General features: G+C 36.2%; 3 protein-coding genes and 1 long non-coding RNA gene across 6 annotated transcripts; 1 reads left to right on the top strand and 3 right to left on the bottom strand.

Annotated features, from left to right (window-relative positions):
* The first annotated feature begins 183 nt into the window (after window positions 1-183).
* Window positions 184-3,402, top strand: LOC103940928 (protein YIPF1 homolog). Its single transcript, XM_009351107.3, has 6 exons — window positions 184-364; window positions 470-509; window positions 955-1,035; window positions 1,778-1,964; window positions 2,319-2,586; window positions 3,030-3,402. Exons 1-6 carry the CDS (start codon window positions 305-307, stop codon window positions 3,234-3,236), a joined length of 843 nt encoding a protein of 280 aa, XP_009349382.2. The 5' UTR covers window positions 184-304; the 3' UTR covers window positions 3,237-3,402.
* Window positions 3,403-12,360: 8,958 nt separating this feature from the next.
* On the bottom strand, window positions 12,361-15,924 carry LOC125467924 (serine--tRNA ligase-like). Of its 2 annotated transcripts, none has more exons than XM_048568560.1 (9): window positions 15,702-15,924; window positions 15,534-15,604; window positions 14,740-14,901; window positions 14,551-14,656; window positions 14,201-14,394; window positions 13,813-13,916; window positions 13,545-13,728; window positions 13,029-13,208; window positions 12,361-12,765 (listed from the first exon to the last, which is right to left on the bottom strand). In XM_048568560.1, the coding sequence occupies exons 1-9, from the start codon at window positions 15,865-15,867 to the stop codon at window positions 12,556-12,558; spliced, it is 1,377 nt and encodes a 458-aa protein (XP_048424517.1). In that variant the 5' UTR covers window positions 15,868-15,924; the 3' UTR covers window positions 12,361-12,555. The 2 variants fall into 2 exon arrangements, with proteins under 2 accessions (XP_048424517.1, XP_048424518.1); XM_048568561.1 differs by having other exon boundaries at window positions 15,735-15,924.
* A 1,347-nt stretch (window positions 15,925-17,271) lies between these two features.
* LOC103940941 lies at window positions 17,272-20,221 on the bottom strand. Of its 2 annotated transcripts, XR_007252344.1 has the most exons (5): window positions 19,056-20,221; window positions 18,477-18,938; window positions 18,229-18,331; window positions 17,716-18,144; window positions 17,272-17,607 (listed from the first exon to the last, which is right to left on the bottom strand). It is a non-coding gene; the product is annotated as an uncharacterized LOC103940941 (long non-coding RNA). The 2 variants fall into 2 exon arrangements; XR_007252343.1 differs by having other exon boundaries at window positions 18,229-18,938.
* Window positions 20,222-21,524: 1,303 nt separating this feature from the next.
* LOC103940930 lies at window positions 21,525-27,607 on the bottom strand. The gene is made up of 11 exons (XM_009351109.3): window positions 26,521-27,607; window positions 26,171-26,239; window positions 25,689-25,910; window positions 25,324-25,599; window positions 25,149-25,217; window positions 24,302-24,787; window positions 24,156-24,224; window positions 23,465-23,629; window positions 23,159-23,375; window positions 22,713-23,060; window positions 21,525-22,084 (listed from the first exon to the last, which is right to left on the bottom strand). Exons 1-11 carry the CDS (start codon window positions 27,499-27,501, stop codon window positions 21,972-21,974), a joined length of 3,015 nt encoding a protein of 1,004 aa, XP_009349384.2. The 5' UTR covers window positions 27,502-27,607; the 3' UTR covers window positions 21,525-21,971.
* Window positions 27,608-27,777: the final 170 nt, after the last annotated feature.

The raw sequence follows: 27,777 nt of genomic DNA, 5'->3' as shown, positions 1-27,777 counted from the left end.
CAACATTTTTTTTTAGTACATTAATATTTTATACGAGGAAATGAAAATTCGATTATACCACATAATAGATAGCTTAATTTGATATTGAATACATCATTCATGAGATTCGAACTAAAAACCATCGATTCTAAACAAAGAGTAATACAAACAGATCGTAGTCCTGACTAGCACCTCAACTTAATTTCAAGAGCAAAAAAATAATAAGGACGACGCGCCACTCCAAGTCGCCAACACCAGCGAGACATCTGAGCGAGAGAGCACGGACACAAGGAAGAGGAAGAAGAAGAAACGGAGAGAGGGCAAGATGATGTCCGGAAATTATACCAGCATTGACAACCAGAACGTCTCGGGATCTGTTCCTGCTGTAAGTCGCATATACAATTTCACAAATACGTATATTTATACATATATATATATATGTGTGTGTGTATTGATATTTATGATGAAATGATGTTGGATAATTTTGCAGGCGGTTCCAGATCCAGGCCACCTCACCGTCAAATTCCAAGGTACAATTGGTGTTTCTAATCTGGAAATTAGTGATTAGTTTTGTGGGATTTCAATTGGCGCGAATTTGGAAGGAAAATAATGCTAAACCTGATTAGATTTAGGATTAATCAGCTACGAATCGATGCATCTATGTGTTTTATTATTTTGTTTAGCTGTTGGGAATTGATGCAGGAAACGAATAGGGAAATCGAATTCTAATTTTCTTGCATTTTCTCAGCAATCAAACGTCTTTTGTTTAGGTTAAATTTTCAGTTGAAAGTTTAAAATTTTATTGCCAAAGCGCTTTATCGATTAGTGTATCGAAAGAATAAACCTCTGATCGGCTGAGTTTAATGTCAAACTAACTTCCAGCTTAATTGCTAGGTTTTGAGTTTCTGGGTGTAAAGTTCTCTAATTTTTTTTTTTTTTTTAATTGTAATAACAGTGTGATTTAAACTGATGCAGATTCAAGCCTTCAGACATTTCCTCCATCTGGGACACAAGGGAAGATCGCTGGTGTTGCCCTCCCTCCTCGTGATGCCGATGGTACATTTTAATTTTATATATGGAATTTGGCGAACCATGCTCTGTCTTGATATGTGACTTTCCAATGCTGTTTCTGCTATCTAGTCCAATGAAAACAATCTTTGGATCCAATACCTAAAGGCTTTTAAAAACTAAGTTTAAAGTCTTTGAGACAATGGTTTGAAGATGTAGGATGGTAAGACTTCGTGCTTTTCCATTGTTGTTCTATGAGTATGAATTTAAGTATAGGCCACTGATTTCGTGGATATGAATCACAGAAGCAAGGTTTGGGAGATTGACTAGTTGAATTTGATGAGATCAAAGTGTTCATGACATTTTTGTGACTGAACTGGGTTGTATCGGCCATAGGGAAAACTAGTAGTATTATTTAGATGTACCCTTCAAATTCAACAAGATTTCAGAATGAATGTGGTTGAAGTTGTGATTTAGTTCTTTAAACTGCATCCGTGGACATATGAACTCAACAGAGTGGATGCTTATGGTAATTTGACGAGAATGACTGAAATCTGTTTCGTGTGCCTCATGTCATTTTGTGTATCTGGTATTACTTCACCCAAGAGGTGTTAAACTTACAATAAGACTTTTTTTTTATTCTTAACGAGTGTTAAAACTACTGGCCATAACCCTTTCCATAAATGTTCCACAATATTGTTTTACTACTTTACATTCTGTTTTCCATGGATGCCAATTTTTTGTTGTGTCATGTTATGGTCTGATATCCATGTTTTCTCTCTTGATACAGACACATTTTCTAAACCTGTATCTGGTCCTGATGAACCCCAGCAAGGTGGTTGGCTACGGGTATTCTCTGTAGCTTCTTACAAGCAATACTTTGATGTTGACACTTCAGATGTCCTAGAGAGGATTAAGGATTCACTTCTTCCATTCAGTGGAACCTTCAATGAGAAAACATCTAACAGCCCAGATTTGTAAGTTTTCTTTTGGTAACTTAACTGATTATCTGTCTCTAAAGTAGCGTTTTTGAGTAGTTTCAAATTGTATTGTACTTTTTGAACATCCTCTGAGATGCTGCCAGCAACAAACGTCTTTTTGACAATTGATAATTCTGGATAAAGATTTTGAGATTAGAAGAAAATCTTTAAAATTGAGAAACTATTTGAAAAGGTTGTCTTCGCTGTTCAATAGTTTGGAACTACATTGTAGAAGTTGCACTAAAAGTCTCCTCTGTATCTTGATGGTTTATATTTGCAACCGTTTATTTGGCTATAAAATCTTTATGGTGAGGCACCTGTCATCCAATCTTAACTTCAAATGCTGTGCAGGTATGGACCTTTCTGGATATGCACTACCCTAATATTTGTAGCCGCTGCAATTGGCACTTTTGTGACGTATGTAGCACACAAGGTCAAGAGTAAAGATTGGGAATATGACATTAATGTGGTGCAATGGTCAGCGGGATTGTTCTATGGTTATGTCACTATTGTCCCTCTTGTACTGTATGTAATTCTCAAGTACTTCTCGGCACCATCAGGTCTCGTTCAGCTATTTTGTCTCTATGGTTACTCTCTGTTTGTCTTCATTCCAGCATTGGTAAGTCTCTGGTTTTCCGGTGTAGTTTAATATTAAATTTATTACCGCAATGATGTTTCTTTAAAAGTTTAGGTGTACAAGATCTAAATAGAATCCTCTCCCAAAAGCTTATGCGAATCATTTTAAGCTATATACTAGTGTATGCATATTCAAGGTGGAAAGAAGACTTTTGCCAAAAATTTCGCGTAACTGAAATTTTTGTCAAACGGTATTTCACCAATTTCATAAAAATCCCGGAGAAGCTTTTCTAAACATCGTCAATTCTAATAGTTTTAGACACAAATGTCTTGGTTAAGAGTCGGTTATAAAATCTTAATTTGCCCTTTGTTTTAATATGTTCGGGATGGATACCCATTGTTGAATTCTGTTGTGAGCTTCTGTTTGTCAAAATACAGGAGTCTCGGTAATACTTAGCTGACATTCCCTCCTCTGTTTGGTTGCAGTGCCTCTCAATTGTGCCTCTGGAAATCTTCAGATGGGTAATTGCAGGCATAGCTGGGGTTATGTCTGCCACCTTTGTCGCAGTTAATCTTCGCGCCCACATCGTATCAGCAGGTGAAAGGTGGTTCTTGATTGTAGCCGCGATCTTTCTGTTGCAGTTGGCTCTGTCCCTCGTCCTAAAACTCTACTTGTTTACCGTCACGGTCTAGGATTAAAACTGTGCTTTCACAAAGAGGCATCAAAGAGTTGTAGATTACAGAGTCAGATATTTTTGGTCCGGTTACTTGTTACTGTTAGCTGAACTATCATTCATCAATTAAAGAAACATCTTGTATCCATTCTTTTCGGCAATACGAATTCGTATGTATCAGAGTATGCGCTCAGTATTCGATATTCGATATTTCTAATTTGGTTGCAGGTGTCATAGATAAAAATAAGCCTTTGCTTAATCCATTTTTCAGTCCACTTTTCTCTATTAAAACTGAACTTTGTGTTCAAATTCGTTGATGAACAATTTGGGTGGGTTCGGTTGAGAGGTATGATTAACGGTATGAAGAATTAGGGGTGTTCAAATTTCAATAAAGCCATACCTATTTGGTCCAGTTCAATCCAATCCAATGCAATCCGATTTTGGTTGGTTCAACCATTTGGCGGATCGGATTGGATCCTTAATTTTAAAAGAAAAACTAATGAAAAGGGTTTAAAAACTTTGAGTTTTAACGATAAGGGCAAAATAAAGAGTAAAATGAATAGTACCAGGTTTGACTTTTTAGTGTAAAAATGTGGTTTTTCGTTGAAGTAAACAGTACCAAGAGTTTTTTGTTAGAACTCCCAATTTAAAACTGTCAAGATTGGATAGGATGGTGGATTTGGTTGTGAGAATTAATCGAATCCAATCAATCAAGATGGGTTCTTGATTTTTTTTTTTTTTTTCTTTTTCTTTTCCTTTCATGAGCATTTGAGGTTGAAAAAATTATGAACAATTTAAGTTGATGGACTATGTTTAATATCTTATGGAGCATTTAATTTTATTTCACCATTTATTATTCTATTATTTTTTTTTTTTCACATTTACATGCACCGAAAATGTGTGATTGGAGATTTAACGGCAATTATAAGGGAATTATTTCATATTTTCGTTATTTTAATTCCATTATTCAACTAATCATCCCGTTGATTAAATTGGAAAATCCACAAACCAATATCCATTGGATCAGATGCCGATTGACTAAATTTCATCGATTTCAAACTGACCAATACTTTTGAGAATAATGCTACTTTTAGTTCTTAATCTAACTATTGATACATTTATGAACTCTACGTATATCATTGGTCAAAATTAACTCACGTGCACACAATGACCAATACCAACTCACGTGTGTTGTGCGAGATCGAATTTAGTATTGCTCTTAATTGTACACGTAAGTTACAGTTGGCTCCTCAAGATTTCTTATAGTTTCATGATTACCAAAAGGAATTTGGCGATTTCCTTCTCATTTTTCTACAAACCACAGCTTAATAATCATCGCACTATTGGGTAAAGTCGACTAATTTTTCATCTGGTTTTTAAGTCAGTTAGCATGGTCAATGCCGGCTAAATTAATCTACATTTTCTATTCAAAAGTTCAATCAATAACAAAGATTCTTGCCTGAATTTAAATTCTTAAAAGAAAAAATACATTAAATTAGTGTCTCATAGTTGATTTCGAAACATATGTTAGGTTAGTTGGTCAAAACAATCTACGTGAGCCTTGAATTGAGTCGAAGTCCATCTTCATAATTTCTTTTTAATTTAATGTTTGGATGTTAGGATTTAAGCTAGAGAAATGCTAAAGAGATTCTCAAATGAGACTCTCTATAGACTATTTTCCATCTCGTGTTTTTGGCACAAGGTTTTATAATGTTGCCACGAGAATTGTGCCAAAAACATGAGGTTGCGGAGAGTCCATGTAGAATCTCACTTTTAAGAGAGTTTCCTTAGCATTTCCCTTTGAGCTAACATGCACAAGAAGATAGACATATATAATTACAGTCCAGCTCTGTTAAGTTCCAATTTTGAGGACTTATGAGGAACAAATGTATATTGGCGGCAAAATTATATTAGTTTAGATCAAAGGCTTAAAATATTTGACAACTTAATAATCAAAGCCAACTTAAAATCCTTGAACCATTAGAAAACTCATTTTCTTGTTTCGTTTTATTAAGTAGTTAGATTTTACGCCTTTGGATTTACATTGATATAATGTTATTGTTAATATGCATTTAATCCTCACATATCTTCAAAATGGAGACCTCAGGAGAGAAGGACTCGATATATTTATATTTATAGGTGTGATCAATCATAGATGTCAAACATGAGATCGTAAAGACAAATACCTCTAGTTTGTAGTGCTACTGGAAATTCCTATCCTCAACAAAACTTAGAACGGTTAAGAATTTGTTTTTACAAAAGAATATGATGTTAATTTTCTAATGCAAAAAATTTAGACTCGGCAATTTCTTGCACGATTGTTAACTCCTCACGAAATGATACGAAAATAATATGTTCTAGGTCAACTCATTAACAATTCGAGTTGTTATCAGGTTACCAGTTAAGGATCGAGTAGTTATTAGGCCACCTATTAAGAACCTGATAAGATAACGAGTATGACACGAACATAACCCATTTTCCAATTATTAACATTAGATGCAATTTCTAGCATGACCCGTTAATCGGATACGAAACAAACGACTCGCTAAAGAATTATGTTGTTATTAGGTCACATGTTAAGAATCAGTTAAGATAATAGCTTGACACAACACTACTCGTTAAGATAACGAATATGATACAAAAACAACACAAACAATGCCTGTCTGCCAGGTCAAAAAAAAAAAAAAAAAAAAGGTCTAGAAGAAAAAGAAAAAAAATATGAGAGAGAGAGAGAGAGACAGAGAGAGAGAGAGAGAAATAAAAACAAGACTGACAGATTACAATGGAAGAATGAGACAGAGCTAAACACGAGTAATAAAGAAATAAGAGAGAGATTAAATTAACCCTTTTCTGCCTTTTAAACAAACATGTTTTACTTTTTACCTGGTTTTTATAACGTATTCATCAAACAGGCCTGTTTGTTTAGGGCATCACCATCTTATTAAATTCGTACCTGTCTCATGTCAAAGTTTACTTTTACCTTTTACTCGGTGCAACTCGGCCCCTAATCTTAATCACTTTTGGCAACGCATGCATTAATTTTACCAACACAATAACTGAAATGCATGCTGGTTTCTGTTACACATGAAAATCGACACAAAATAACTGTATAATATGTCATCCGGTAGCGTTATTTACACACTCGTTTTAACTGTTCATAAATTTTTCTTAATTTTCGACCGTCAGATTGAATGAAATGAAGAATATCAATAGCAAAATATTATCAAAAATGTGTAGAAGGTAAAAATAAGTGTGTAAATAGTACTATCTTATGCTGTCAAGACACCATTTTCTTTCCATGCACACCTCTATTTGTTTTTAACAGGGATATAAACTCATTTCATCCTCTGCATGCCGTTTTAATTCTGGTCCTTGATTCTTATAGTTGGAAAGAAAAGAGTGCTTTTTGATTGAATAAATCAAATGACAAGAGATATAATAAATAAACGGCTATGAGAAGAAGGAGAAAAGTTGTGCACATATCATAGCTTAGCCACATCTAATATTCAAACACTCTCATCACAAATACATATCGTTCTTACATCCATATGTTTCCAGACCTCCAATCAAGAGCAGATAACTATCACTAAACCAAAGATTAATTGGTATGCAGTGGATGAGGCACAAGATCAGTCACAAGACCTAATTGTGGGTAAGAGAGATCTCAGACAAGATTAAGAAAGGATTAGACAAATCTTAAGATTCTTAAGAGTGAGATTAAAGAAAGAAGGGATGCATTAATGGAAAAACTTCCATACAAGCTAGTCCAAAAGAAGAAACAAAAAGCATGGTAAAATACATAATTACAGTACAAGAAAACGTAAACACAGAAAGACAGATGCAATGTGAGTTTACTTCAAAAGGCAAAGTTCCTAGTTTTCTGAAACATAAAACGTAATTAACAAATTAAACAAGTATTAAGAAAGTATTTAGAAATAGAAAATTATTGTACGTTAGCCTTGAAAATTGCATATATTCACATGGATACTAGCACTTTACTAGTCTAGAGACGCTTGAAAATCCGAATGAAGAAACTGGAGACAACCCAAATGAAGAGCCAAAGCCAAGATCCTGAATTTGAGGACCTTTTTGAAGACAATGCATAAGTTGAATTAAGGCTTGATTACTAGTAGTTTATATAGCATTTTATATTATTGGACTGGTTAGTTTGATACGACTAGTGGCGAAATTTTACCATAGGGGGTTAATCTTAAATATCTATAAGCTTAAAGTGAAAAAGAAAAAAAATTACGAAAGCTTATATAATAACACAAAGTCATAGTTTGAAAACTCATTGACGATGATTTTAAATGTATTATGTACATTAACTTCTACATTTCTAGTATGACATAATTAGACATAAATTGTATATTTAGCTTAGGTGATTAGCTAATCAGTTATCGTTGACACAACATAAAGAAAGAAAATTACAAATTTGTAAATTTCATTGATGAGTTATAGCTCTGAGGATATGGGTCCAAGAATCAAAATATCATACTTTTCAATGGTCAAAACCTTAATAATTTTGATATAAAAAACCAAATACACAATCATATAACACAAACTTGAAAGTGAGAAAGGTCAAGTGATCCTCTCGAGCCTTCATTCGCTATGCCAGTGGATACAACTTAAACACAAAACACTAACAGTGAATCACATCTAATTTAAGTTGCATAACCTTGTAACTCAAGTGGTTAATAACGTTTAATTTTATAGTTTTCTAGCTATCGTTTATTCAACTTATAAGTTATAACTGAAGTATTTACTATACATGCACTCAGACAGCTTGTGTTTGAATTTTCTTTCCCCTTATATTTCTCGTGTATATAAAATATATTCTGTTTTAAGGTGTGGTAATTGTGAAATGTTAAGCAATATTAAAACAATGGGGTTCATGGCATGGGATGGTGTAGGACACAAGTCACACACAACCAGTCAAACAAACAACCGTCACAAAGCCATTAATTAAAGTCTCACTCCTATCATAGTTTATGACTTGGGAATAAGTAATGTCTGTTACAAGTGTTAGTGGTGTGTAGAAAATATTAAAAAAATTAAAAGAATGTAAGAGAAGTAAATTGACGTGTGAAAACACATATTCCCATTTGTAAGTTTACAACTCCTCCCTTTAAAAACTTGCCAACTTTCATTACATGCCCCATCTCTCTCCTCTCTCTCCTCTCTCCCCTCTCTCTCTCCTCTCTCTCTCTCAACCAAAAGAAACCCAAAAGTTGGATTTTATACTCTCCACATGTTTGCTTAAAGAGAAGCTGAAGGGAGACAAAGACATCATTTTTGGATCTACAGAAGCCATGTTCATCACAAGGAATCAAGTCATTGGCCTTCTTTTGATCTTCTTGGGCATCTCCGGCTTACACGACAGCGGCGGCGTTTCCGGAGCCAGATGCTTAAACGAGAAGGTGGAAAATCTGGAGAAGCCTCAAGTTTTCAACTCCCCGGCAGATGATGAAGGGTTTTTTGCCACAATCAACAGACAAGTGCCTTCTTCTCCTGACCCATTGCACAATAGGTAGGTGGTTGAGAAAAAAAGCACAAATATGTCGCTTAGCAGTCAGCACTAGAAGCTAGCTAGCTGTACATAACCTACCTATATGGCATGAAAGGTTGGATTATAGAAAGAATTGGTTGCTTCTTTGTGACCGAGAGGTCATGAGTTCGAGTCGTGGAAACAACCTTCTTGCAAAATAAGAATAAGGTTGCGTATGATAGACGTTCCCCTAACTTTCGCAAAGCAGGAAGCTTGTTGGCTTGGGGTCGCTCTATTTTTTTGTTTTGGAACTTTAATGTATAACTAATGTCTGTTACAAAATCCAGAAAGTGCAGACATTTTTTTGTACTTTTAGAACTTTTTTTTTTATACAATGTATTTTTGGAACCCTATATTTACAGGTTTATAAGAAATTATATGTTTTTGGCCTCTGGTAAATGTGAGTTTTATTACTGCAAATTAGAAAAGTATAAGTATCATCTCGAGCATATAGCTTTGATCAGTTTTCGGCCATTGCAATGATTGCGTCCAAGGTTCGAATTTCAACCACTCGTCTTTTGTAGTTTTTCAAATCACGGTGACAATTTTTACGTGTAGCTGGAGAAAATTTTCTGGTACTGGTAAACCAATTGAGTTGGTGTTCCTAACCAATAAAAGCCAAACACCTAATTACCTAGTTTTTTTAATTAAAAAAATGTCAACTACTGTACTTTTTTGTCAATCAGAATTCCTAATTTACCCTTAAGTGAAATAAAAATTAAAAATAATCACCCTCCCTCTCACAACCCACTTTGCACCGCGAAGAACACACCCTACCACCGTGCCACCTTCATCGGATCTGATATTTTCATTGGAGAAACCCCATCAAATTCTCTTGCTTCCTACTTTTTCCTTTCTCCTCTTTCATTCTTAGCTTTACATGGTACCTAAGAATGATTGACGACAACTCCAACCTTCAGATCTGCAGTCACCGATCTTTGATCGAAGCCTAAGAGTGCAATTTCTGAGATCCTTCTCCGGCGTAAGGGAGGAGTAGAATTAAAAATAGGAAGAGGAAGGGAAAAAGAGACTAACTAAAAAATATAGTTTATTTTCTAAAAACATAAAATGTGAGTTTTTAGAGTTTTTAAACTTAAACTTACTTCTTTCTTTTCTCTCACTTTTCCCCTCTCACTCCAAATCTATCTCTTTTTTTTTTTTTTTTTTGGAGTTTTAACGAAAAACCCATAGTACTGTTCATATTAACGAAAAACCATATTTTTACATTAAAAAATCAATCATGGTACTATTCACTTTACCCTTTATTTTGTCCTTATTGTTAAAACTCAAAGTTTTCAAGCTCTTTTTATTAGTTTTTCTCTTTTTTTTACCTTTTTCGTCTCTCCTCTAATCCGTTATCTTCATTCTCTCAATTCTTTCTCTCACTCATCTTCCTCTCTATCTCATTCGATCCCCTTTCTTCTTTCTTTCAATCATCTATTACTTTCGTTCCTCCTCTCTCCTCTTTCTCCCTCTCTTGCGACCCCATCTTTTTAGATCTCTTTATCTAGTTTAAGTCGTAAAATTTAAAAATTTTAAATTGCAAACCAATCAAGTTTTTGAATCTTAAAGAAAATTGTTTTCAAGAAATGTTTTGAGAAATGATTAAAATTTTCAATTAGGATACCAAACATGCTACCTAGAAAAATTTCTCGTGTAGCTAGGATATAAACTCATTTTTTTTATTTCACTCATCACGTGACTTTTTCGATCATGTAATCACGTGTAACATGAGGGATGAAAGTGGTTAAATCTTAATATACAACCTTAATTCCACTTAACAAAACTATCGATGGATTTGATGTTGAATGCAGAAAAATATAGAAGCAACCCTACAAACACAGCAAATAGACAAGATCTGGGACATGGGAATCTCCCTGTCATTGTGGACGAGAAAGATAAATCTAAAAGTTGATGCTTCAAAGTCATCGCTCTTTTGACTTCGAGAGCAAAGCAAGATTCCAAATACAGTAATTTCCACAATTTTAATCCTAATTACAAGATTCGACGTAAAAATTAGAGTGTCGACTATCACGATTTTAATCCTAATCATGCAAAAATATTTCAATTTGTGGGCTCTGGATTATTTTGTTGCATATGAAAAGTTATTCGAAAAAGATAATAAAATTGACTAAAACAATCATAAATTAAAATTTAATTATTTAACTGTTTAAAATTAAAAGAAAACTAATGAAAATAACTTGAAAATTTTGAGTTAACGATAAAAACAAAATAAAGGGTAAAGTGAATAGTACCAGAATTGACTTTTTAGTGTAAAAATATGATTTTTCTTTAAAGTAAATAATACCGAAAATTTTTCGTTAAAGTTCTTTAAAATTAAATATCAACGATATAACTGTATTTGATATCGACAACATAACGAATAAAATGTATCATTTTAATAATTATGTTCCGTAACCCAAATCGACGGACCAACTCCCTTGGATAGTCCATGTGTTTCACACAGGACAAGTTTCCTCTTTCATGAAGGCTGAGTCAGCCCCAGTAAACTGAAAAGAAAATAACCGAGTAGGCCTCAACACAACAGGATCCTCACTGGATCTGTGAATCATGTTCATTTATTGTACGTTATACGGTTAATTTTCATCAAGTATTGTTTGTGTTCAATTTTAAATAAAAAAAATTTAAAGTAATTTCTGACTGCGCAATGTACGATGAACGAATACGATTCACGAATTTCCGAGATCTACACAAAGACGATCTGGAGAGAGGATCCGGATTCGGCCTCACCTTCAATTCGTGGAGGAGCTGTGATGATTGATTGGTACATGTGTCAGTTTTACATTGGTGATTGGCCCATGTGTCAGTTTTACATTGGTGGTGACTTAAGCCTCCAACTGGCTTATATGCTAGGATTTGTGCAGTAGCCAAGGTTCGACGGGATCCAACATTCTGATCACGAGTACTTTTGGTTCGAAGAAGCTCCGGATTTTCTCCAATACGTTGTATTAGAATGTAGAATAATGTTATCAAGACTAAATTTATAAATTAAAATTATAAATTAAATTATGTGTCACCAATAAGAAATGAATACGTTTATCACCGTTTAAGTAATAATCCAATCATCAATTTCTAAGTTATTTAGTTTACAAAACTTAATCTCTCTACATTACTCCAGAATGTCTCGCTACTTAATGTTTCAATAAAGCGCCACCGTTTCATCTAAAAAGATTGAAGCTTCACTAAGTTTCCAAGATTTATCCCATACAACGCAAAATTTCAAATTTGTGAGCTCAAAATCAAAGCTTAGGGTAAAAAGTGACTGGAAAAGAAAGTTGATTTCATGTCATTTCAACATCATGGTCAATTTTTTTAACCCAAACCCCCGGACAAAGTTGAAGAACGGGTTTTCAAACACTTTGAGGATCGACGATGACGCGAATTCTTGACAACCCATCAAACGAACGGGGTGGCGAACCCTGCAGAAGAACAAATAGATTTCTTTCAGAAAGGGGACAATGTGACTGCAGAATGTATCAACAATTTACCCTCCCAATGTTCGAAGTAAAACTCTCCGTAAATTAACTCGTAAAACATTATGTAATCAAAGTTTCTTGCGGGTCAAGCATACGCCTTATCAGATAGAACTATGCATATCAGAAATCAGAAGGTAAACAAGCTCTAAGTACATTTAATTCATTACATCAAGACATGGACTTTGGGTTTCAGAGTTTCTCGGAACAATCAGTAGAAGAGTTTACGCACGCGATATATCCAGAACTACTCTTGTTAATCTATTCTTGATTAAAGACTATAAAAATTATGAATTTTAGGCCTTCGATTTCTTCCCTTTGACTTCAGGGACCGGTTTCTCCTTGAACGGTAGGAACTCCTTTCCACCCATGAAAGGTTGAAGAACTTTTGGTACATTTACACCCTCTTCGGTCTGGTAGTTCTCGAGAATGCAGCACATGGTTCTCTCTGTCGCAGTAAGAGTTGAGTTCAATAAGTGAACATATTGCTTTGTCTGCTCGTTGCCCTGTAAAAGCACGAAGGCTCGAGTGAAAATAATATTTCAATAGGTAACAACAATACATTCTACGTTCAATTAACACCATATGAACAGAGTATTTCCTAAATTTGATCAGAGCATACAGTTCAATGGTATATGACCTACGGTAAAAGTAAGCGGTTATCTTTTTTCTAATTAAATTTCTGAGGCACACAAATCAATCTTTACGTTAATTAGAAGTACAGTCCGCAGTAATCAGAAATATGTGATAAATGTAAGATTTAACCTACCTTTTTCTGCCCATATCGAATTTCTAACTTTCTTGACTGGTAGTCCGTACAGTTTGAACAAGAAACCAGCTCTCTATATGTCTGAGACGCAGGAAACCATCCTTCCAGATCATACTTCTTTGCTGCGGCATCATTCAAAGCACCAGAAACGATGGACACAATACGATAGGGGAGCCCTAACTGAAAGTGACAAAATTCAAAACATCATACCTAGAAATGACACTACTAAACAGAAGATGTTCATCTACATTAATCAGATCCATAAAAAGGCATCCAACTTCGGTGTACAAGAAGCAGGCGTATCTGCATCAATCTCTCAACCAATACATTGGCAACCATGCAATTCAAATATTTTCCTCCCAAAAGTAGAATAAACGTAAACTTAAACATGGGGTATGTGCTACAGATGCCATTTGGCATTCCAAAGTCACCCGGTCACTAAATCATCATTCCCAAACTTGATCAAAAAAGCAAAAGTATGAAAAGGAAATAAGTTCTAAAGGGAAAAGGTTATACCGCTTGATAAAATTCCTCAGAGTTTTTTATCATTTCCTCGTGCATTTCCCAAGAGTCATTGCCATTTGGGGTTGTAATACAGAACTGTTCAACTTTCTCAAACTGATGGACCCTAAAAATTCCCAAGGTATCTCGACCGTGTGAACCAGCTTCTTTACGAAAACAAGATGAATATCCCGCATATCTGAGAAAAAAAAACCAAAAAAATTAATGAACGGAATACAAATATCATCTTTTATACATAAATTTTCCAACAAAATGTTACTACCTTAAGGGTAACTGGGATGGATGGATCCAATCGTCTATATGATATGCACAAAGTGGCTGTTCAGATGTAGCAATCAGATATTTGTCATCACCTTCACCGGTAACCTGTTCCACAAAAATAAATTAAAGTCATCCTCACGTTAGGCAAACCAAATGTAGAATGAAATATACTTGCCATCACCTTAAATATATGATTTCAATGGATCATTAAAAATTTAGAATGAAAAACATCCGCAACACGAACCAATTCTAGTATCTTGACAAGTTAACACAAAAAAAAACCCATATATTTGTAAGTTAAAATTTCACAAATACAACAAAAAGCTTGGGTGCCAACTCTATATGGTCCTATAAAACAAAAACTATTGGCAAATATTACCAAACGTTACCTTGTAAAGTTCCTCATCAAATTGTGCTAATTGAGCACACTTTCCCATGATATCTTTTCTCATGAAAAATGGGGTATGCAGTTCTGTATATCCCCTTTCCTCAAGAAAATCAAGACCAAAGTTTATCAGAGCTTGATTAAGGCGCACACCAGCACCCTTCAGGTAAAAACCTCTACCTCCTGCCACTTCAGCGCCTATACATTTTAAGCAGATTGAGTTAAAAACAGGCTAGTTTGGAACTAGGCAAATCTACAGAATATACATGTCATATTAAGTAAAAATTTAAAATCATCCAGAACTTTCCAATTCTTTCAAAACCCATAGACCCAGAAACAGAGAGAACTCAATACCTTTCTTCAAGTCTGCAATCCCAAGAAGCTCAACAAGTTCAACATGATTTTTGAGTTTTGGCTCCACTCGTTTGTCACCCCATGATCTAATCACAGCATTATTTTCCTAAAATACATAAAAACACAACATATAAAAATAACAATTACATAGACCCATAGCAAAAGAAAAATCAATGTACCCAACATTACCTCATCATTGCTAAAGGGAACCGAATCATGCACAAGGTTTCCAATGATTTCCAGTTTTGAATTCAACTGTGTTAAAGCTTCTCGCACTTCAACTTCTTTCTCTGCTGCCAACCTTTTATTTTCCTCTGTGTCCTTAATCACCTCAGTTGCATCCTCTCCTGCCTGTTAATCCAGAAATTCTTTAACATTCAGTCCATGAATCACACAACCAATATTTCAAAATAGAAACATACATACTTAAAGAAAACAAATTCAGTCAAAATGCACTTGATGGCCTTATAAGAATCTGTTCTTATTTTTAAGAGAGAGAGGGAATAAAAAATCTTATTCAATGTTTTAATGAACTAGGTTTCTAGAATCGGGAAAACATTCTCAATCAAATTTCCAGAGTCTAATATCTGTATATGCAAAGGGGCCTGCTTTACAACCATATGCTTACAAGTTCAGTAGTAGACACAATAATATAAACACTCAAGTAAGCATCAAAATCACCACCGCAATTCCATGCAACCACACCGACCCTCGTTAACCAACTTCCTCATCCATTACAAAACCAATTGAACATATTTTTCAAAGTCAGTGACCTGAGAACAAATTCTAACCTAACGGTGCCAAGTAATTATTATCTTTTGGTAATTGTTTCGCAAATATGAGTTTCACAAGTTGTTCTGAGTTTCTAAACATGTACAATCCAAAAATTCAGGATTTAATAACCTTAAGGATGTATTTTCGGAAAACAACCGATCATCAAGATAACATTCAAATAGGAAAAATAAAAAAAAACAAATACTCACAATCCTCAGCTGAGCAACTCGCTTGTTGATCTTGTTGAACTCTTTCCGAATGCTCTCAAGCTCGAATTGACCTAAAAATTCATCATTTCACCACGAGAATCAATACTTTAATCCTAATTAATTCATTCAAAATAAATCTCAAAGCTCACGAGAAACTCAAGCTTTTACGTAGAGAAATGGATTGAAAGAGATGGGGATTACGCTGGCGCCATTCTTTGTCGAGCTGGATGACCTCGTCGACGATCTCGACGCCTTTGAAACGTCGCCGTTGAGATTCCCGGATTATTTCGGGGTTGTGGCCCTTCTCCTCTCTGAACAGATTGATGTCCAGCATCTTTCTCTTATTCCGGCTGCGAGAGTGAGCGAGCGACTGCGGATTGAAGTTTGGAATCGGAAAAAGTTGGATGCTTGCTGAAGAACAACGCACAAGAAACGCTAATCCTTACTGAGTGGAAGTGATCCCCAAAACCCTGCTTATATTTTATTTGATTTTCCCTATTTTGGGTCGATGATTCGGATTTCCGCCCCGATTTCCCATGGCCATATCTTCGACCCGATTTTTATCGGCCTCCCTCGCGCCCTCACCTCTTTTTTTTTTTTTTTTTTTTTTTCCTGTTGGGGTCTGTTTGGAGATTTTATTCACTAACGGCTGAAAGTGTTTTTCTTTAATACATGGGATCTGGTTCGAAAATAAACCTTTAACTTTAGTGCGGAAACCCTTTTCTTTTTTTTTTTTTTTTTTTTTTTTTTTCTTTGGAGCACAATTAAACTTATATTTATACTAACTTTTAGTCAGAATGTTCACAATGCTCTTTGAATTTAAAAATTTCTAACTTTTTCGTTCTAACTCTGAATTGGACGTTATTTGCACCAACAAACTTGTGGGATTGAGATCTATCCATACATTCTACACTCACCTCCATACACCAAGTAAAATTCAAAAGGCCAAAATGGATTTTAAATTGTTTTTTTTTTTTTTTCAAAACTATAAAATAAAAAGTAATATATCACATATTCTTGGTTATCTTGTACATATGTTGTTGAAAAACATTATCTTTACAACACTACTGAATTTTATCATGAAGACATCATTTGTTGGCTCCATTGTTCATAACAAATTTGAGAGAGATATTTTGAAAATAATTTGTAGAAGATTCTCATGTTGCCTGGGTAATTTGTGAAATGTTCACGAAAACTAAGATGTCACGATAAAAGTAAGGTAGGTCAAGCCTCAATGCTCGTACAAACCCACCTTCTCCTACTTTCAAGAATTCGGTCCACGATGAGCTCGTAAATGGAGACTATAATAAGTTGGACTTGAACCGTATAAGAGGTATGGTGGCCAAGTTTAACGACATGCATTTGAAGATGTAAGTGGTTCATTTCATTTGTAAAATGAACGTAAATTTTTTAGTTTCCCTCAATATCTCAGTGTGGTTGGAAGAAAGATAGCTCAATTCAAATGGGAGCTATCACTCCGGTGATTGCGAATTCAATTATTGCTCATGTAATCATGGCCGCTAAAACTTACCTCTCAACTTCTTTTATCTCTTTTCTAAATGTATGTTTCATGTTCATTTTTCTCATACAAAAGTAACACAACATCACGCATATGGTATGATGTTAACACGAAATAATTTTCACATTATGGAGCAAGTCATGCATGATAAAAGCCAATTCAAATCTCCTGCTTCGCAATTTAGACTGGTTTAAGGCAAAATAACGCTGGTATAAAAATGGAGGAATTTGAATTTCGAAATTTCTTAAAAGTTTCACTATAAATTATTATCACTCTGTATGCAAGAACCCACCTTTCACCAAGGAAAGTCTACACAAACCGGCGACTTTAGGCCCTTTTCGATTTCTCGATTCCCTTCCCTTTGGCTTGAGATTGAGGGGAAGTTTGTTCTTGAAAGGGAGGAATGTGTTTCCATGCATGTACGGCTGTAAAAACTTCTGGTATCCCCACACCATCTTCCCTCTGGTAGTTCTGGAGAATGCAGCAAACAGTTCTCTCGGCTGCTGTAAGAGTTGAGTTCAACAAGTGAACGTATTGCTTTGTTTCTTTGTTGTTCTGCAACACAACAAAGTTTTCTCATCACTGTTTTCTAACCCGATTGAATCTTTGATTGCCTGCGAAATTAGAGAAATGTAAGTGCATGTCACATTACTTAATTAGTACCATTTTGGCGCCCGTATCGAATTTCTGATCTTCAGGTAGTCTCTGCGGTTTGAACATGACACCAGCTCTCTGTATGTCTAAGATGTCGGAAGCCATTCAGAGCATTCGAAACTATGGACATGGCTTGGTAGGGGATCCTTAGCTGAACGTCACAAAATTCGGATTAAACAAGCTTAGAAAAAGTCACTTGGTCACTAATCATATATTTCCAACCACAATGATCTTTCAAGAAATGCAACGGTTACGACACTCATACAGAAGTCCTCGGAGCTTTTGATCATTTCCTCGTGCATGTTCCACGAGTCGTCATCATTCGGGCTGGTGATACAGAATTGTTCAACTTGCACAAACTGATGGACACGAAAAATACCCAAGTGTCGCCCATGTGCGCCAGCTTCCTTGAGGAAACAGAACGAGTCTCCATCATATCTGAGAAAAATGATCCAATAAATTCATGAGTAAAAATCGAAAACCATTATTTTGTAGCTAGAATTTCCAAAGGGAATTTACAACCTTATCGGTAGTTGAGACGGATGGATCCAATCCACTCCGTGATATGCAGAAAGAGGCTGTTCAGGTGTAGCAACGAGATACTTGTGTCTCCTTCAGTGCTTACCTGTTCGATACCAATTGATCTTATGTCAGTTGCTGACATTAGGAGACAAAACGCAGAAAACTGATACAAAAACAAATCCCGTCTAGTAAATGAACACAAACTAGTGGCTGCATAGCGAAAAATCAGCAATAGCTACCAACATTACCTTGTAAACTTCCTCGTCGAATTGTGCTAATTGAGCACACCTTTGCATCAGATTTTTTTCTCATAAGAAATGGCGTCTGCATTACCTTATATTTCGCATTTCCTTAAGAAAATGAATATCGAAATTGGTCGGACCTTTTTCAAGGAATGCACCATCCTCTGTCAGGTACCGACCTCTACCTGCTGCCACCTTACCGCCTACATATCTTAAACAGACTGAGTTGGAAACAGGTTAACGTGATACGAGCCAGATTAAGAAAAGAAACACGCCGTACCATAAATTTCCAGGCTTGTTTGAACCTCATAAACTTGAAATCAATGCGGACTCAATACCTTTCTCAAACTCTGCAACCCCGAGAAGCTGAACAAGATTTTACAGATTTCGCTCTGATTGCAGGGGCGGAGCAATGTACTTATGTACAGGCCTCAAGTGTCCATGGTCCCCCTAAGACTTCTTGTCACTCTTTTCAAAATTTTCAACAATTAAACAGATGCACCAATCAGTTTAAGAAAATTTGGTGATCTAATACACGGACACGATTTTTTTTCTATTTGTCATGAAGAACTGAGAAACACTTACAGTCAACTTGCCTTCACTGGCCTTCAAGTCACGAACAAAAACCAGAGCTAATGGTTTGCTGATACAAATTATCAAACGGGCGCTCAGATTAGACATTCGTGTCAACTGCAACAATTCCGATAGCTACTGCACCATAACAGAAGATGCCCAAACCCTTAAGAATCACCGAAGCGCAAACTTAATCCTACGTACCAAACAAGATAGTTATCGCTTTCTATGTCTGAAGAGGCTAAATAATTTTGCATTGTAATCAAAATGGATTCATACCGTCCTCATTGTTCATCGATTCCTTAGGTAACCAACTCCTAGTCTTCAGAAACCCACATTATCAAAAGCTTTAAATAAATCGTATAAAAACGTACTGTTTTGGGTCAATTTAACCGAAGTACATTTGTTGCATAACAAAGAGAATTCGGTAAATACTGCAGTAACCGCACATTATCAACAACATTAAATTGTACTAAATCGTAGACGTATAAATCCTGACTGCACAACAGACTCAGTTGTAAAACTAAATTACAAAACTATCAACCTGCCATGTCATTGATCCTACACTACGTACCCTACTCCCAGCCGTTGGTATGCTGGATGCACTTCCTCGTATGAATTCTCATGTGATACTTCTTCATTGTTAAGAATTCGAGAAAGACATCCGGTTAAGTGGCCGTGTCTTTCATCCACAGAGGCAGGATCAGTTTGTGCTCAATCGAAATGAAAACGAGAAACATAGACAAAACCTTTCTCCATGATCATCCAAAGTGTGAGATATAGGTCGTTGTTAACAAACAGGAAAACAGGTGGAAAGATCGCAGTTCTGTCTATCAACCCTTGTACTCTTTAATTTCTTGAGGACCGAACGAAATAGTGATTTCCATAGAGTGAATTTAGTGCGAGCGGCTTTCACAGGAACCTGAGGCGGTGGTTCATCCGAAATGTTGGACGAGCAGACGCAGACTCTCAACATATTCAGTCACATTCACACTCGAGTTAATCCCAAAGAGCGTATATTGCCCGCTAAAAACCACATCCTCGTCAAGATTGTCTGCATCCCTGCACCCGAAGAGCTCCCCTCGACACCATGGGTAATGTGGAAGGGGCTTCAATCCTTTTCCAAGAGCAAGCTCTCAACGAAAAGACCTCAACCGGGTCTTCGGTTCCATCCTTCAGCAGCCACAACTTTGTTTTCTGCTCACACGCTACTTTGAGCTGGGATTTAATGGTTCACACGTGGAGATGCACATATCGGTAATTGAAATTCAGAGGTTGACTCACGTTTCGGCTCACGTTGGGCCCACTTGTTTTTAATGGAACTCAACGGTCGTTTCTATATTAAGAGTTCAGACTTGTTTCTTTATGGGTGACAAACTTATTGGCTTGCACATAAGCTCCCGCCCCAGTCTAACAACATTAATACTATCTCAAACTTAACCATCTTCCGTCCCAAACTTAACCACATGCCCAATTCGTCCGGTGTGGTGTTTTACCATAAAATACCTCGGTATTAGTTAGAACATTTCCGACAAGATGGTCAAATTCTCCAACCATTTCATTTTGGAATAACAATCTTACGTCACGTGTTTTAGGTTTTTTGCATTACCCTGGTTGGTTTATAAATTTTCTGCGTAACATTGTTTGGTTATTTTTAAGTTTTAGTTTAAAATACGGCAAGTTCTTATGTACGACTGGTTGCATTTGACGCTTCTTTTTTTTTTTTCACAGGACCGTGAGGTAGTAGTTATTACTTTACAGGTTTATTTAGTTATCTTTTGGAATTGATTTTTAGTCTCATTTTATCCCTTTAAACATGATTTATCTCACTTATTCCATTGAAATTGTCAAAATTGAGTCACCTTACCCTATTTTTGTCAATTGTACCTCATGAAAATTAAATGAAAAGACAGTTTGGACATTTTGTACCATGCTAGCAAAGATGAGCCAACGTGAACGTTAATATAATGAAATGACACAATTTTGACAGATTCAAATAACAAAGTGAGACTAAATGGTAATTTCGTAAGACAAATCAATAAACAAGCCTCACTTTATATTGGGGATCGATTTGTGTGTGTATAAGGCCTGCTCTTCGACCCTAAAAAAAATTGTTATGTGATGTTACAGTTTCACTCATGCATACGTGTGTATATATTAATTATATATATTATAAGTTGAGGATGTATCAACCTTGTAGCTCATCCATGTTATAAACACAGTACAAAGTATATAACCTTTTAGCTCATCCATGTTATAAAAACAGGAAAAGGATCATCGCCGAATCCTTTTCCTTGGGATCCGAGAGATCCCATGATCATGACCGTTCATCTTACATCGTGCGGTCAAAATTCATTTTAGATTTTAAATTTTAAATTAAATATAAATAATACCTAACGAAAACTGATCGCACGATATATGATAAACGATCACAAGAGGATCCTTTTCCATAAACACAATACAAAGTATATTATTAAGTACTACACCACAAAAAAGTTCTATTTCCATTATGCACCTACATGTGTAACATCCTATTTTTCTTCCTCGTTTCAAAATTCTAAAACCGGGCTTTAGGATGCTTTCCTTATTCACCCGGTTTTACCTTCGGAAACACAAGTACACACAGATACAAAACAATTTCTACATCGAATCACTATCGTACAATAGCTACACAAAAATGAATGGCAAGCTTGAAACACAAGAATCAGATAACGGTTTGGTTGGATCAAACTGAGCAGCCTAGTGTCTTTCGGTTCAGATTTCTTCCTAATTGTGTTGTTGGGAAGCCACTACCGTTCTTTCTGAATGATCGTCATGCTTTTTCAGTCCGGCAAAGGCACATTCTAGAGAGAACAGAGTGATTTAGCGGCTATTTTCAGCGACAGAGCATGTCAAAAGTCCTCATATTCCTCCAGCATGATTTTGCGATCAGCTATAACTCAAGTGGGGCAATTCTGGAGGATTAGGACTAATTAAATTTGCCCACAAGTTCGCAAGCGTCAATAAGTAGTTTTCCCCATTCCACATCACCATTTTAATACCTGAAACATACAAACCAACTAATACATTAAAAGAGCAGAAACACAAAACATATATGTTCAAAGGGCAGAAACGCAAAACATATACATTAAAAGAGTAGAAACACAAAACATAGGTTCGAGATGAATATGAAAATATAGGGAGGATTTCAGATGTGAAGATGTAATATGTTGCTTGCACATTTACTTGTGAGCGGATGCGCCTATACTGCTAATAGTGTTATGACACTATTCTTGAGAGAAGAAGGACCGAGTTTACTAGGTGACGTAAATCAAGTATGCATATCAGGTATCCTAGTTTATCACCCAAAAGAGTAAAGACCAAACTACCAACAGTTTCAACATACTAACGCTGCACAAAAGGTAAGCTGAAAAGGGACTACTTCAAACTCACTAAAGTATCTCTAAATATTTAGAAATTTTCCACAATGTTACTAGTTTGACTCAAATAATCAAATCTTAATGAGAGCAACAAAGAATTTAGTGTTGTGTGGTGTCTGGTAAGGATCGTTAAACTGGACAAAAGTTTACTGGACATGTACGATGCAAGCACCAAAAGAGTTGAGAGAGATTCATCGCATGGCCAGGTGTAATGAAATGACATTGGTGATTAAAATCAACTTCTGCATACCTGGCACGGTTCCTGCAGTTAATAGTGACAGCGAGCAAATAGGTTCTTGGCCATTAACAACAACTTGGTTTTGGAGAGCAAATGCATCCAGATGATGAATGTATGTCATGGAATCTAGTAGTGCAGCAACGGTCTCATCATATTTAAAATCAATCGCATCCGAAATGCTCTTGAGAGCTTCATCAAGTCCCGAACTTGACCATAAAGTAGAGCACTCGTTTAGAAGAGAAAAAAAGGTAAAACAGTATGAAGAATGTAATAGAATCCATGACTCGTAAAGTTTGGCAGATGCTTCAAGAACTAAAACTACTCTGTAAATTTCTCCAAGGGCAACGATATACTGCTTGCCTGTGTTTCCACAAAAGATAAAAACAAAAAATTAATCAGAAAATTTGAGAAGTAACATAAACTATGAAATCCATCAACAACAATTTTTTATGGGGTACCTTGAGGTTCAGATAGTATTTGATTCTGAACATTCGCTTCTAATGTTTGCCTCCAAATTAGAGAACCATGTTTCAACTCTTCAGCGCAAAAGGAGACGATTCGAGACCAGGTGGAAATGTAGTTAGATTGTTGCTCAGTTGATCCCAATCTAAGAATCCTTAACGTGGATGCTGCATGTCTTGAAAGTTCAACGGCAGATCTCAAATCATTCTCTGCCTATTAAAGCCAAAGTATAAGCAGTGTCAAGCAAAGTCCACGTTATAACAAAAGTTTTCATTACATCGTATCAATGCAAAGATACATACCAATGACAACCTTTGTGACAACTGGTATTTGGATTCAAGAACTTGGAACTTTGGATCCTGTAGAAGTTTACGAACTTCTTGAATGTGTGTATTTCTTGATGAAAGATTCCCTGACTGGAATTGATCGGAGATCATATTGTGTTGATGCAGTTCATTATACAATTTCTATAACAAGAGACCATAAGAAGTTAGGAAAAACTAACTTACAAAGTGTTAAGCCCCACAAAACTACTGACTTAAGCACCATCATATACTCATATCAATTGGTCTCTGTAAGAATGTTTCAAATCTCAAACAAAAAATAATTGAGTTAATTATTAAGCCGAATATTCAATTATTTAACAGAAATATGAAATCCACCAACGTTAGTTCCTGATTTTCACACTTAATGCTATTCACACATGATGATTCTCAAGATAGTCCAAACACAAAAGAAGTATTATAAAGCCATACAAGAAGTTAAAAAGTCCATGTAATCCTCTAATGAAACTTATTATACAAAAGCTACAACAAGAAGTTATTACAAAATTACAAACATAACAAAACCATTCATTCAAAAACCAAGTCCATTGAAAATGCTATAAGACCAATTAGCTAACATGTCAATTCAGTTTTACCTAGGCATATCTGCATAAGACATGGTAACAAAAAAAAAAAAAGGAAAAAAAAAATGACCATTTAAAGCACAAACCTGGATTTCCTCTTCCATAGTCTCTATTGTTGTATCTTCACCAGAAACAGTAGCACCACTTTGAGCTTTCTGAAAAAATGCACATTTCATATACTTAATACTGTTAAAATTTCGTAACAGAAAGTTTGTCTGAGTAAATTACTAACCTTTTTATTTTCAAGATGGTAGAGTGCAAGACCGTATGTTTCATCCTTCAATTTGCAATATAAATCCACATAATTATCTAGATGGACTTTAGTAGAAGAATCGTGAGGTGAATCTTCAAGAGTAGCAATAGAGGTTTGGTTTTGATCACTTGAAACAGCATCCTTAAATTCCCAAGAATCTTCATCAAAATCATCACCACCAAAATTAGATTCCAAAACAGTTGGGGCAGGATCCATAATATTTTCAGTTGGTTTTGGCGCATGAATTGTGTTAGTATTCTGGTCCACTTGACTGTATAAGCTTGATATTAGATCCGTGATGGATAGATTGGACGCAGGGCTTTTGTTGGTATTTATTTGGTGGGATGCAGTGGTAAGAGAAGAAATATTTTGTTGAATTGAGGAATCATCAGTCTCTAGTTCATCATCTCCAAAAATGGACAAGGGCAAGGCTCGTCGATGATTTTCCAATGTTACCTCATTATGCTGTAAAATAGAAGGGAAAACAATTGAAAATTAGTATGGAGCATTTGCTCATAGAGCATAAATGAACAAAAAACTTCAACACCACAAGCACAATTGTCAATTTGTTAATGAGAGCTTAAGCATTGATGAGGCAAAAACGAGCTAGACCGAGGAATTCTAGAGTATACTAATTCAACGACATTAACACCAAGATGGTAAAGTTGCTAACTTAGATGATTCAAGAACATGCGACAGTTGAATTTTTCTCTGTCTCCAAATTATTTAAAGTGAACAACTACAGATGATAAGCAAAACAAAATAAATATCTTAAAAACATATAGGATTGTGTCAATAAAAGAAAGATCAGGAGTGACGTGAGTACCTGGATTTCAAAACCCATGACAGATGGTTTTATATTGGCGGGAGGATTACTGCCAACCACTAACTCCCCCTACACCCAAAATTAATATAAGTCTATTCCAGTTCCTCAAAAGTTTCTAATGTAAATGAAAAAACATGCATATAAATACAAATCAAAGTCAGACTGAATCATCTACCTCAATCTTTGATCCAGATTCGGAAAATGCATAGTTCAATTCCCAAAAATTGTCATCAGACCTAACATCTGGAGAACTACTCAACTCTTTTTCAATGTCCTCTTTCTTGCCACTGGAATGTGAATCTGAGATTACACCATGTTTCATGCTAGAAGTCGGGATAAAAGGAAATGCAAAGTTTTCTCCAGACTTGTGGGAATCCCCTTGAAATGCAGCAAAAAAATCATTATGAGCACGGGCGCCAAAACCAGCAGGATTGGCAGCCTTTGCCTCTTCCTACAACCAAAATTTAAGTCACTCTTTGATAGTCAACATTTCAGCCAACCAGATCAGAAATACCAAAAAAAAAAAAAAAACTGACTCACCAACTTATGTTTTGCTCCAGTTTCTGAAAATGCATCCTTGAACTCCCACAGATTTCCATTAACTGGAGTAGAATTGGGTACATCTGCAGCACTGTTCTGCTTGCTTTTCGAAAGTGGGTCGAAGAAAAAATTATGCTGAGTAACAGGCTTTGGGTTGAAATCAAATGAAAACCCCTCACTAAATCCACTTCCTCCAGTATTTGCTTGCCACTTCTCATCAACCTTCAAAATGAGAAATGTCAGACTCGGTGAACCAAATGAACAGGCATTTTTTTTTTAAAAGTCCAATGGCATGCTATAGTATTCGATTTAGATAGAAAATCTAAGTCCCCTATTTGAGTGTGCAAATGAAAAATCACAACAGAGAAACAGAGGGTGATTGAAATAGTAAGTTCTGCTTTTCAAAGAGAAGTTCCATGGTGAGACACAAAAACTACACCTAAACAAGACAATGAAGACATGCAACAATAAACAATACCCGCCTGGATTCCTGGTCGTGCGTGTGCATTTGATTCCGCTTTCGATCCTGCTACTTCCACAACCCCTTGTTCCTGATATGAAGAATAAAATTAAAGCAATGAGTAAAATGAACAAACAGTACCAAATGCAAAGATCATAGTTTTTCCAATGCTCCATGTAATCTTCATCAATGCTTATAAGAAAACTAAAAATCCAGTCGAATTGTTCACTAATCCGCCTAGAATTCAGTACGCATTTCAAACCAGAGAGAGGGAAGTTCTAATTTTTTTCTCACTTCAGTTTTCTCAGCAACCAAACAGAGTCCAGACTTAATAAACAAGATCATCAAATCACCAAAGAAAACAACTTTTACCTTCAAATCCGCAGCTTTGAATTCCCAACCATCATCATCCTCCTCATCAAAGTCCCCATTTCCTTCCTCCAAATCCAACTTTAACCCATGTGTATTTGAATTCGAATCTACCCCATCAAATTTCAAATCAAAACCATTCGAATCCAAATTCAAGCCACCCAATGTCCCATTTTCTTTCGGAACCAGAGCATCAAGCTTCAAATCCAATGCATCTGCACTGAAATTCAATCCGTTTTTTACCGTATGAGGACCACCAGAACCCGAATTTGACACACTTGTATTTGAATTCGAACCCACATCATCAAACTTCAAATCAAAACTATTCGAACCAAAATTCAAACTACCAAATTTCCCATTTCCGTTCGGAATGGGAGCATCAAACTTCAAATCCATCCCATTTGCACTGAAATCCAACCCCTTTTTTGTTGAATTGGGACCTCCGGGACCGAAATTCGAATCCGACCCATTTCGAACCACGACTTTTGGATTATGACCGTACAAGTTTGAAATCAAATCATCGATCCCAACACTTCTCACATTCAAATTCGACTCCTTTTTCGCAAATCCTTCGTTTGCAACGTCCCCAACCTTGGACTCGCCCGCACCGGAGTCCTCTTCCTGCTCTTCCCCAAATAACGATAACGGCAAAGCTCCCTGCGGCTTTACCCACCGAGTCTTATCAACCTTCGCGGGCTCAGTCTCAACTCGGATTGGCTCTGATTCCATTCGGGTCGGCGCCGACCCATTAGGAACGCAAAACCCCGAAGGGTCGACGGGTATTTGGGAGGGAGGTGACTGGGAGTACGTGATTCCATTGGAAGGCAAGGCCTGAGCTTTGATCTGACTCGTGCTGTCCGTTACGAAGTCGCCCCAATCGTCGTCCGAGACGGTCGAATCTCGTCCGTTGATCTTGGGCTTGGGATCGACGGCGGTGAAGAACTTGAAGACTCCGAAGCCCCCGGCGTCGTCGACCTCCGCCATGGCTATGAGGGCTTTGAAGCTCTGTGTGTGGGCCTCTCTCTGTGCTTCTGTGCGTCTATGGAGGGATGTTCCGTTTTGCGCTGGTTCAGATCTCGTTGTTGCATGTGGGAGTATGACGTGGACCAGGACCCAATCCAGCTAAGCTCAGCTTGATTTGTTTGGAAAAAGATCATTTCTGTATTTATTTCACCACGATCACCATGTCAAGTGATCTGAATTTTTAAAATTTGATCCAACAGCTAAAAATAAGAATCATTTAAAAATTATAATAACTTT

The sequence above is a fragment of a genome, unplaced genomic scaffold, assembly GCF_019419815.1.
Source record: "Pyrus x bretschneideri cultivar Hongxiangsu unplaced genomic scaffold, Pyrus_bretschneideri_v1 Contig48, whole genome shotgun sequence".
NCBI classification, from domain to species: Eukaryota; Viridiplantae; Streptophyta; class Magnoliopsida; order Rosales; family Rosaceae; genus Pyrus; species Pyrus x bretschneideri.
Note: the sequence above shows the minus strand (reverse complement) of the source record. Positions and strands in the feature narration are given on the sequence as shown.

Excerpts from the sequence above, each read along its gene's own strand:
- LOC103940928 (XM_009351107.3), top strand. The coding sequence starts at position 305 with ATGATGTCCGGAAATTATACCAGCATTGACAACCAGAACGTCTCGGGA. Across the intron at positions 510-954 it reads CCTCACCGTCAAATTCCAAG|ATTCAAGCCTTCAGACATTT; the intron begins GTACAATTGGTG and ends AAACTGATGCAG. Across the intron at positions 1,036-1,777 it reads CCCTCCTCGTGATGCCGATG|ACACATTTTCTAAACCTGTA; the intron begins GTACATTTTAAT and ends CTCTTGATACAG.
- LOC125467924 (XM_048568560.1), bottom strand. The coding sequence starts at position 15,867 with ATGCTGGACATCAATCTGTTCAGAGAGGAGAAGGGCCACAACCCCGAA. Across the intron at positions 14,395-14,550 it reads GATTGCAGACTTGAAGAAAG|GCGCTGAAGTGGCAGGAGGT; the intron begins GTATTGAGTTCT and ends TAAAATGTATAG. Across the intron at positions 13,917-14,200 it reads TTGATGAGGAACTTTACAAG|GTTACCGGTGAAGGTGATGA; the intron begins GTAACGTTTGGT and ends TTTGTGGAACAG.
- LOC103940930 (XM_009351109.3), bottom strand. The coding sequence starts at position 27,501 with ATGGCGGAGGTCGACGACGCCGGGGGCTTCGGAGTCTTCAAGTTCTTC. Across the intron at positions 25,600-25,688 it reads CTGGAGCAAAACATAAGTTG|GAAGAGGCAAAGGCTGCCAA; the intron begins GTGAGTCAGTTT and ends TTTTGGTTGTAG. Across the intron at positions 24,225-24,301 it reads ACCATCTTGAAAATAAAAAG|AAAGCTCAAAGTGGTGCTAC; the intron begins GTTAGTAATTTA and ends GCATTTTTTCAG.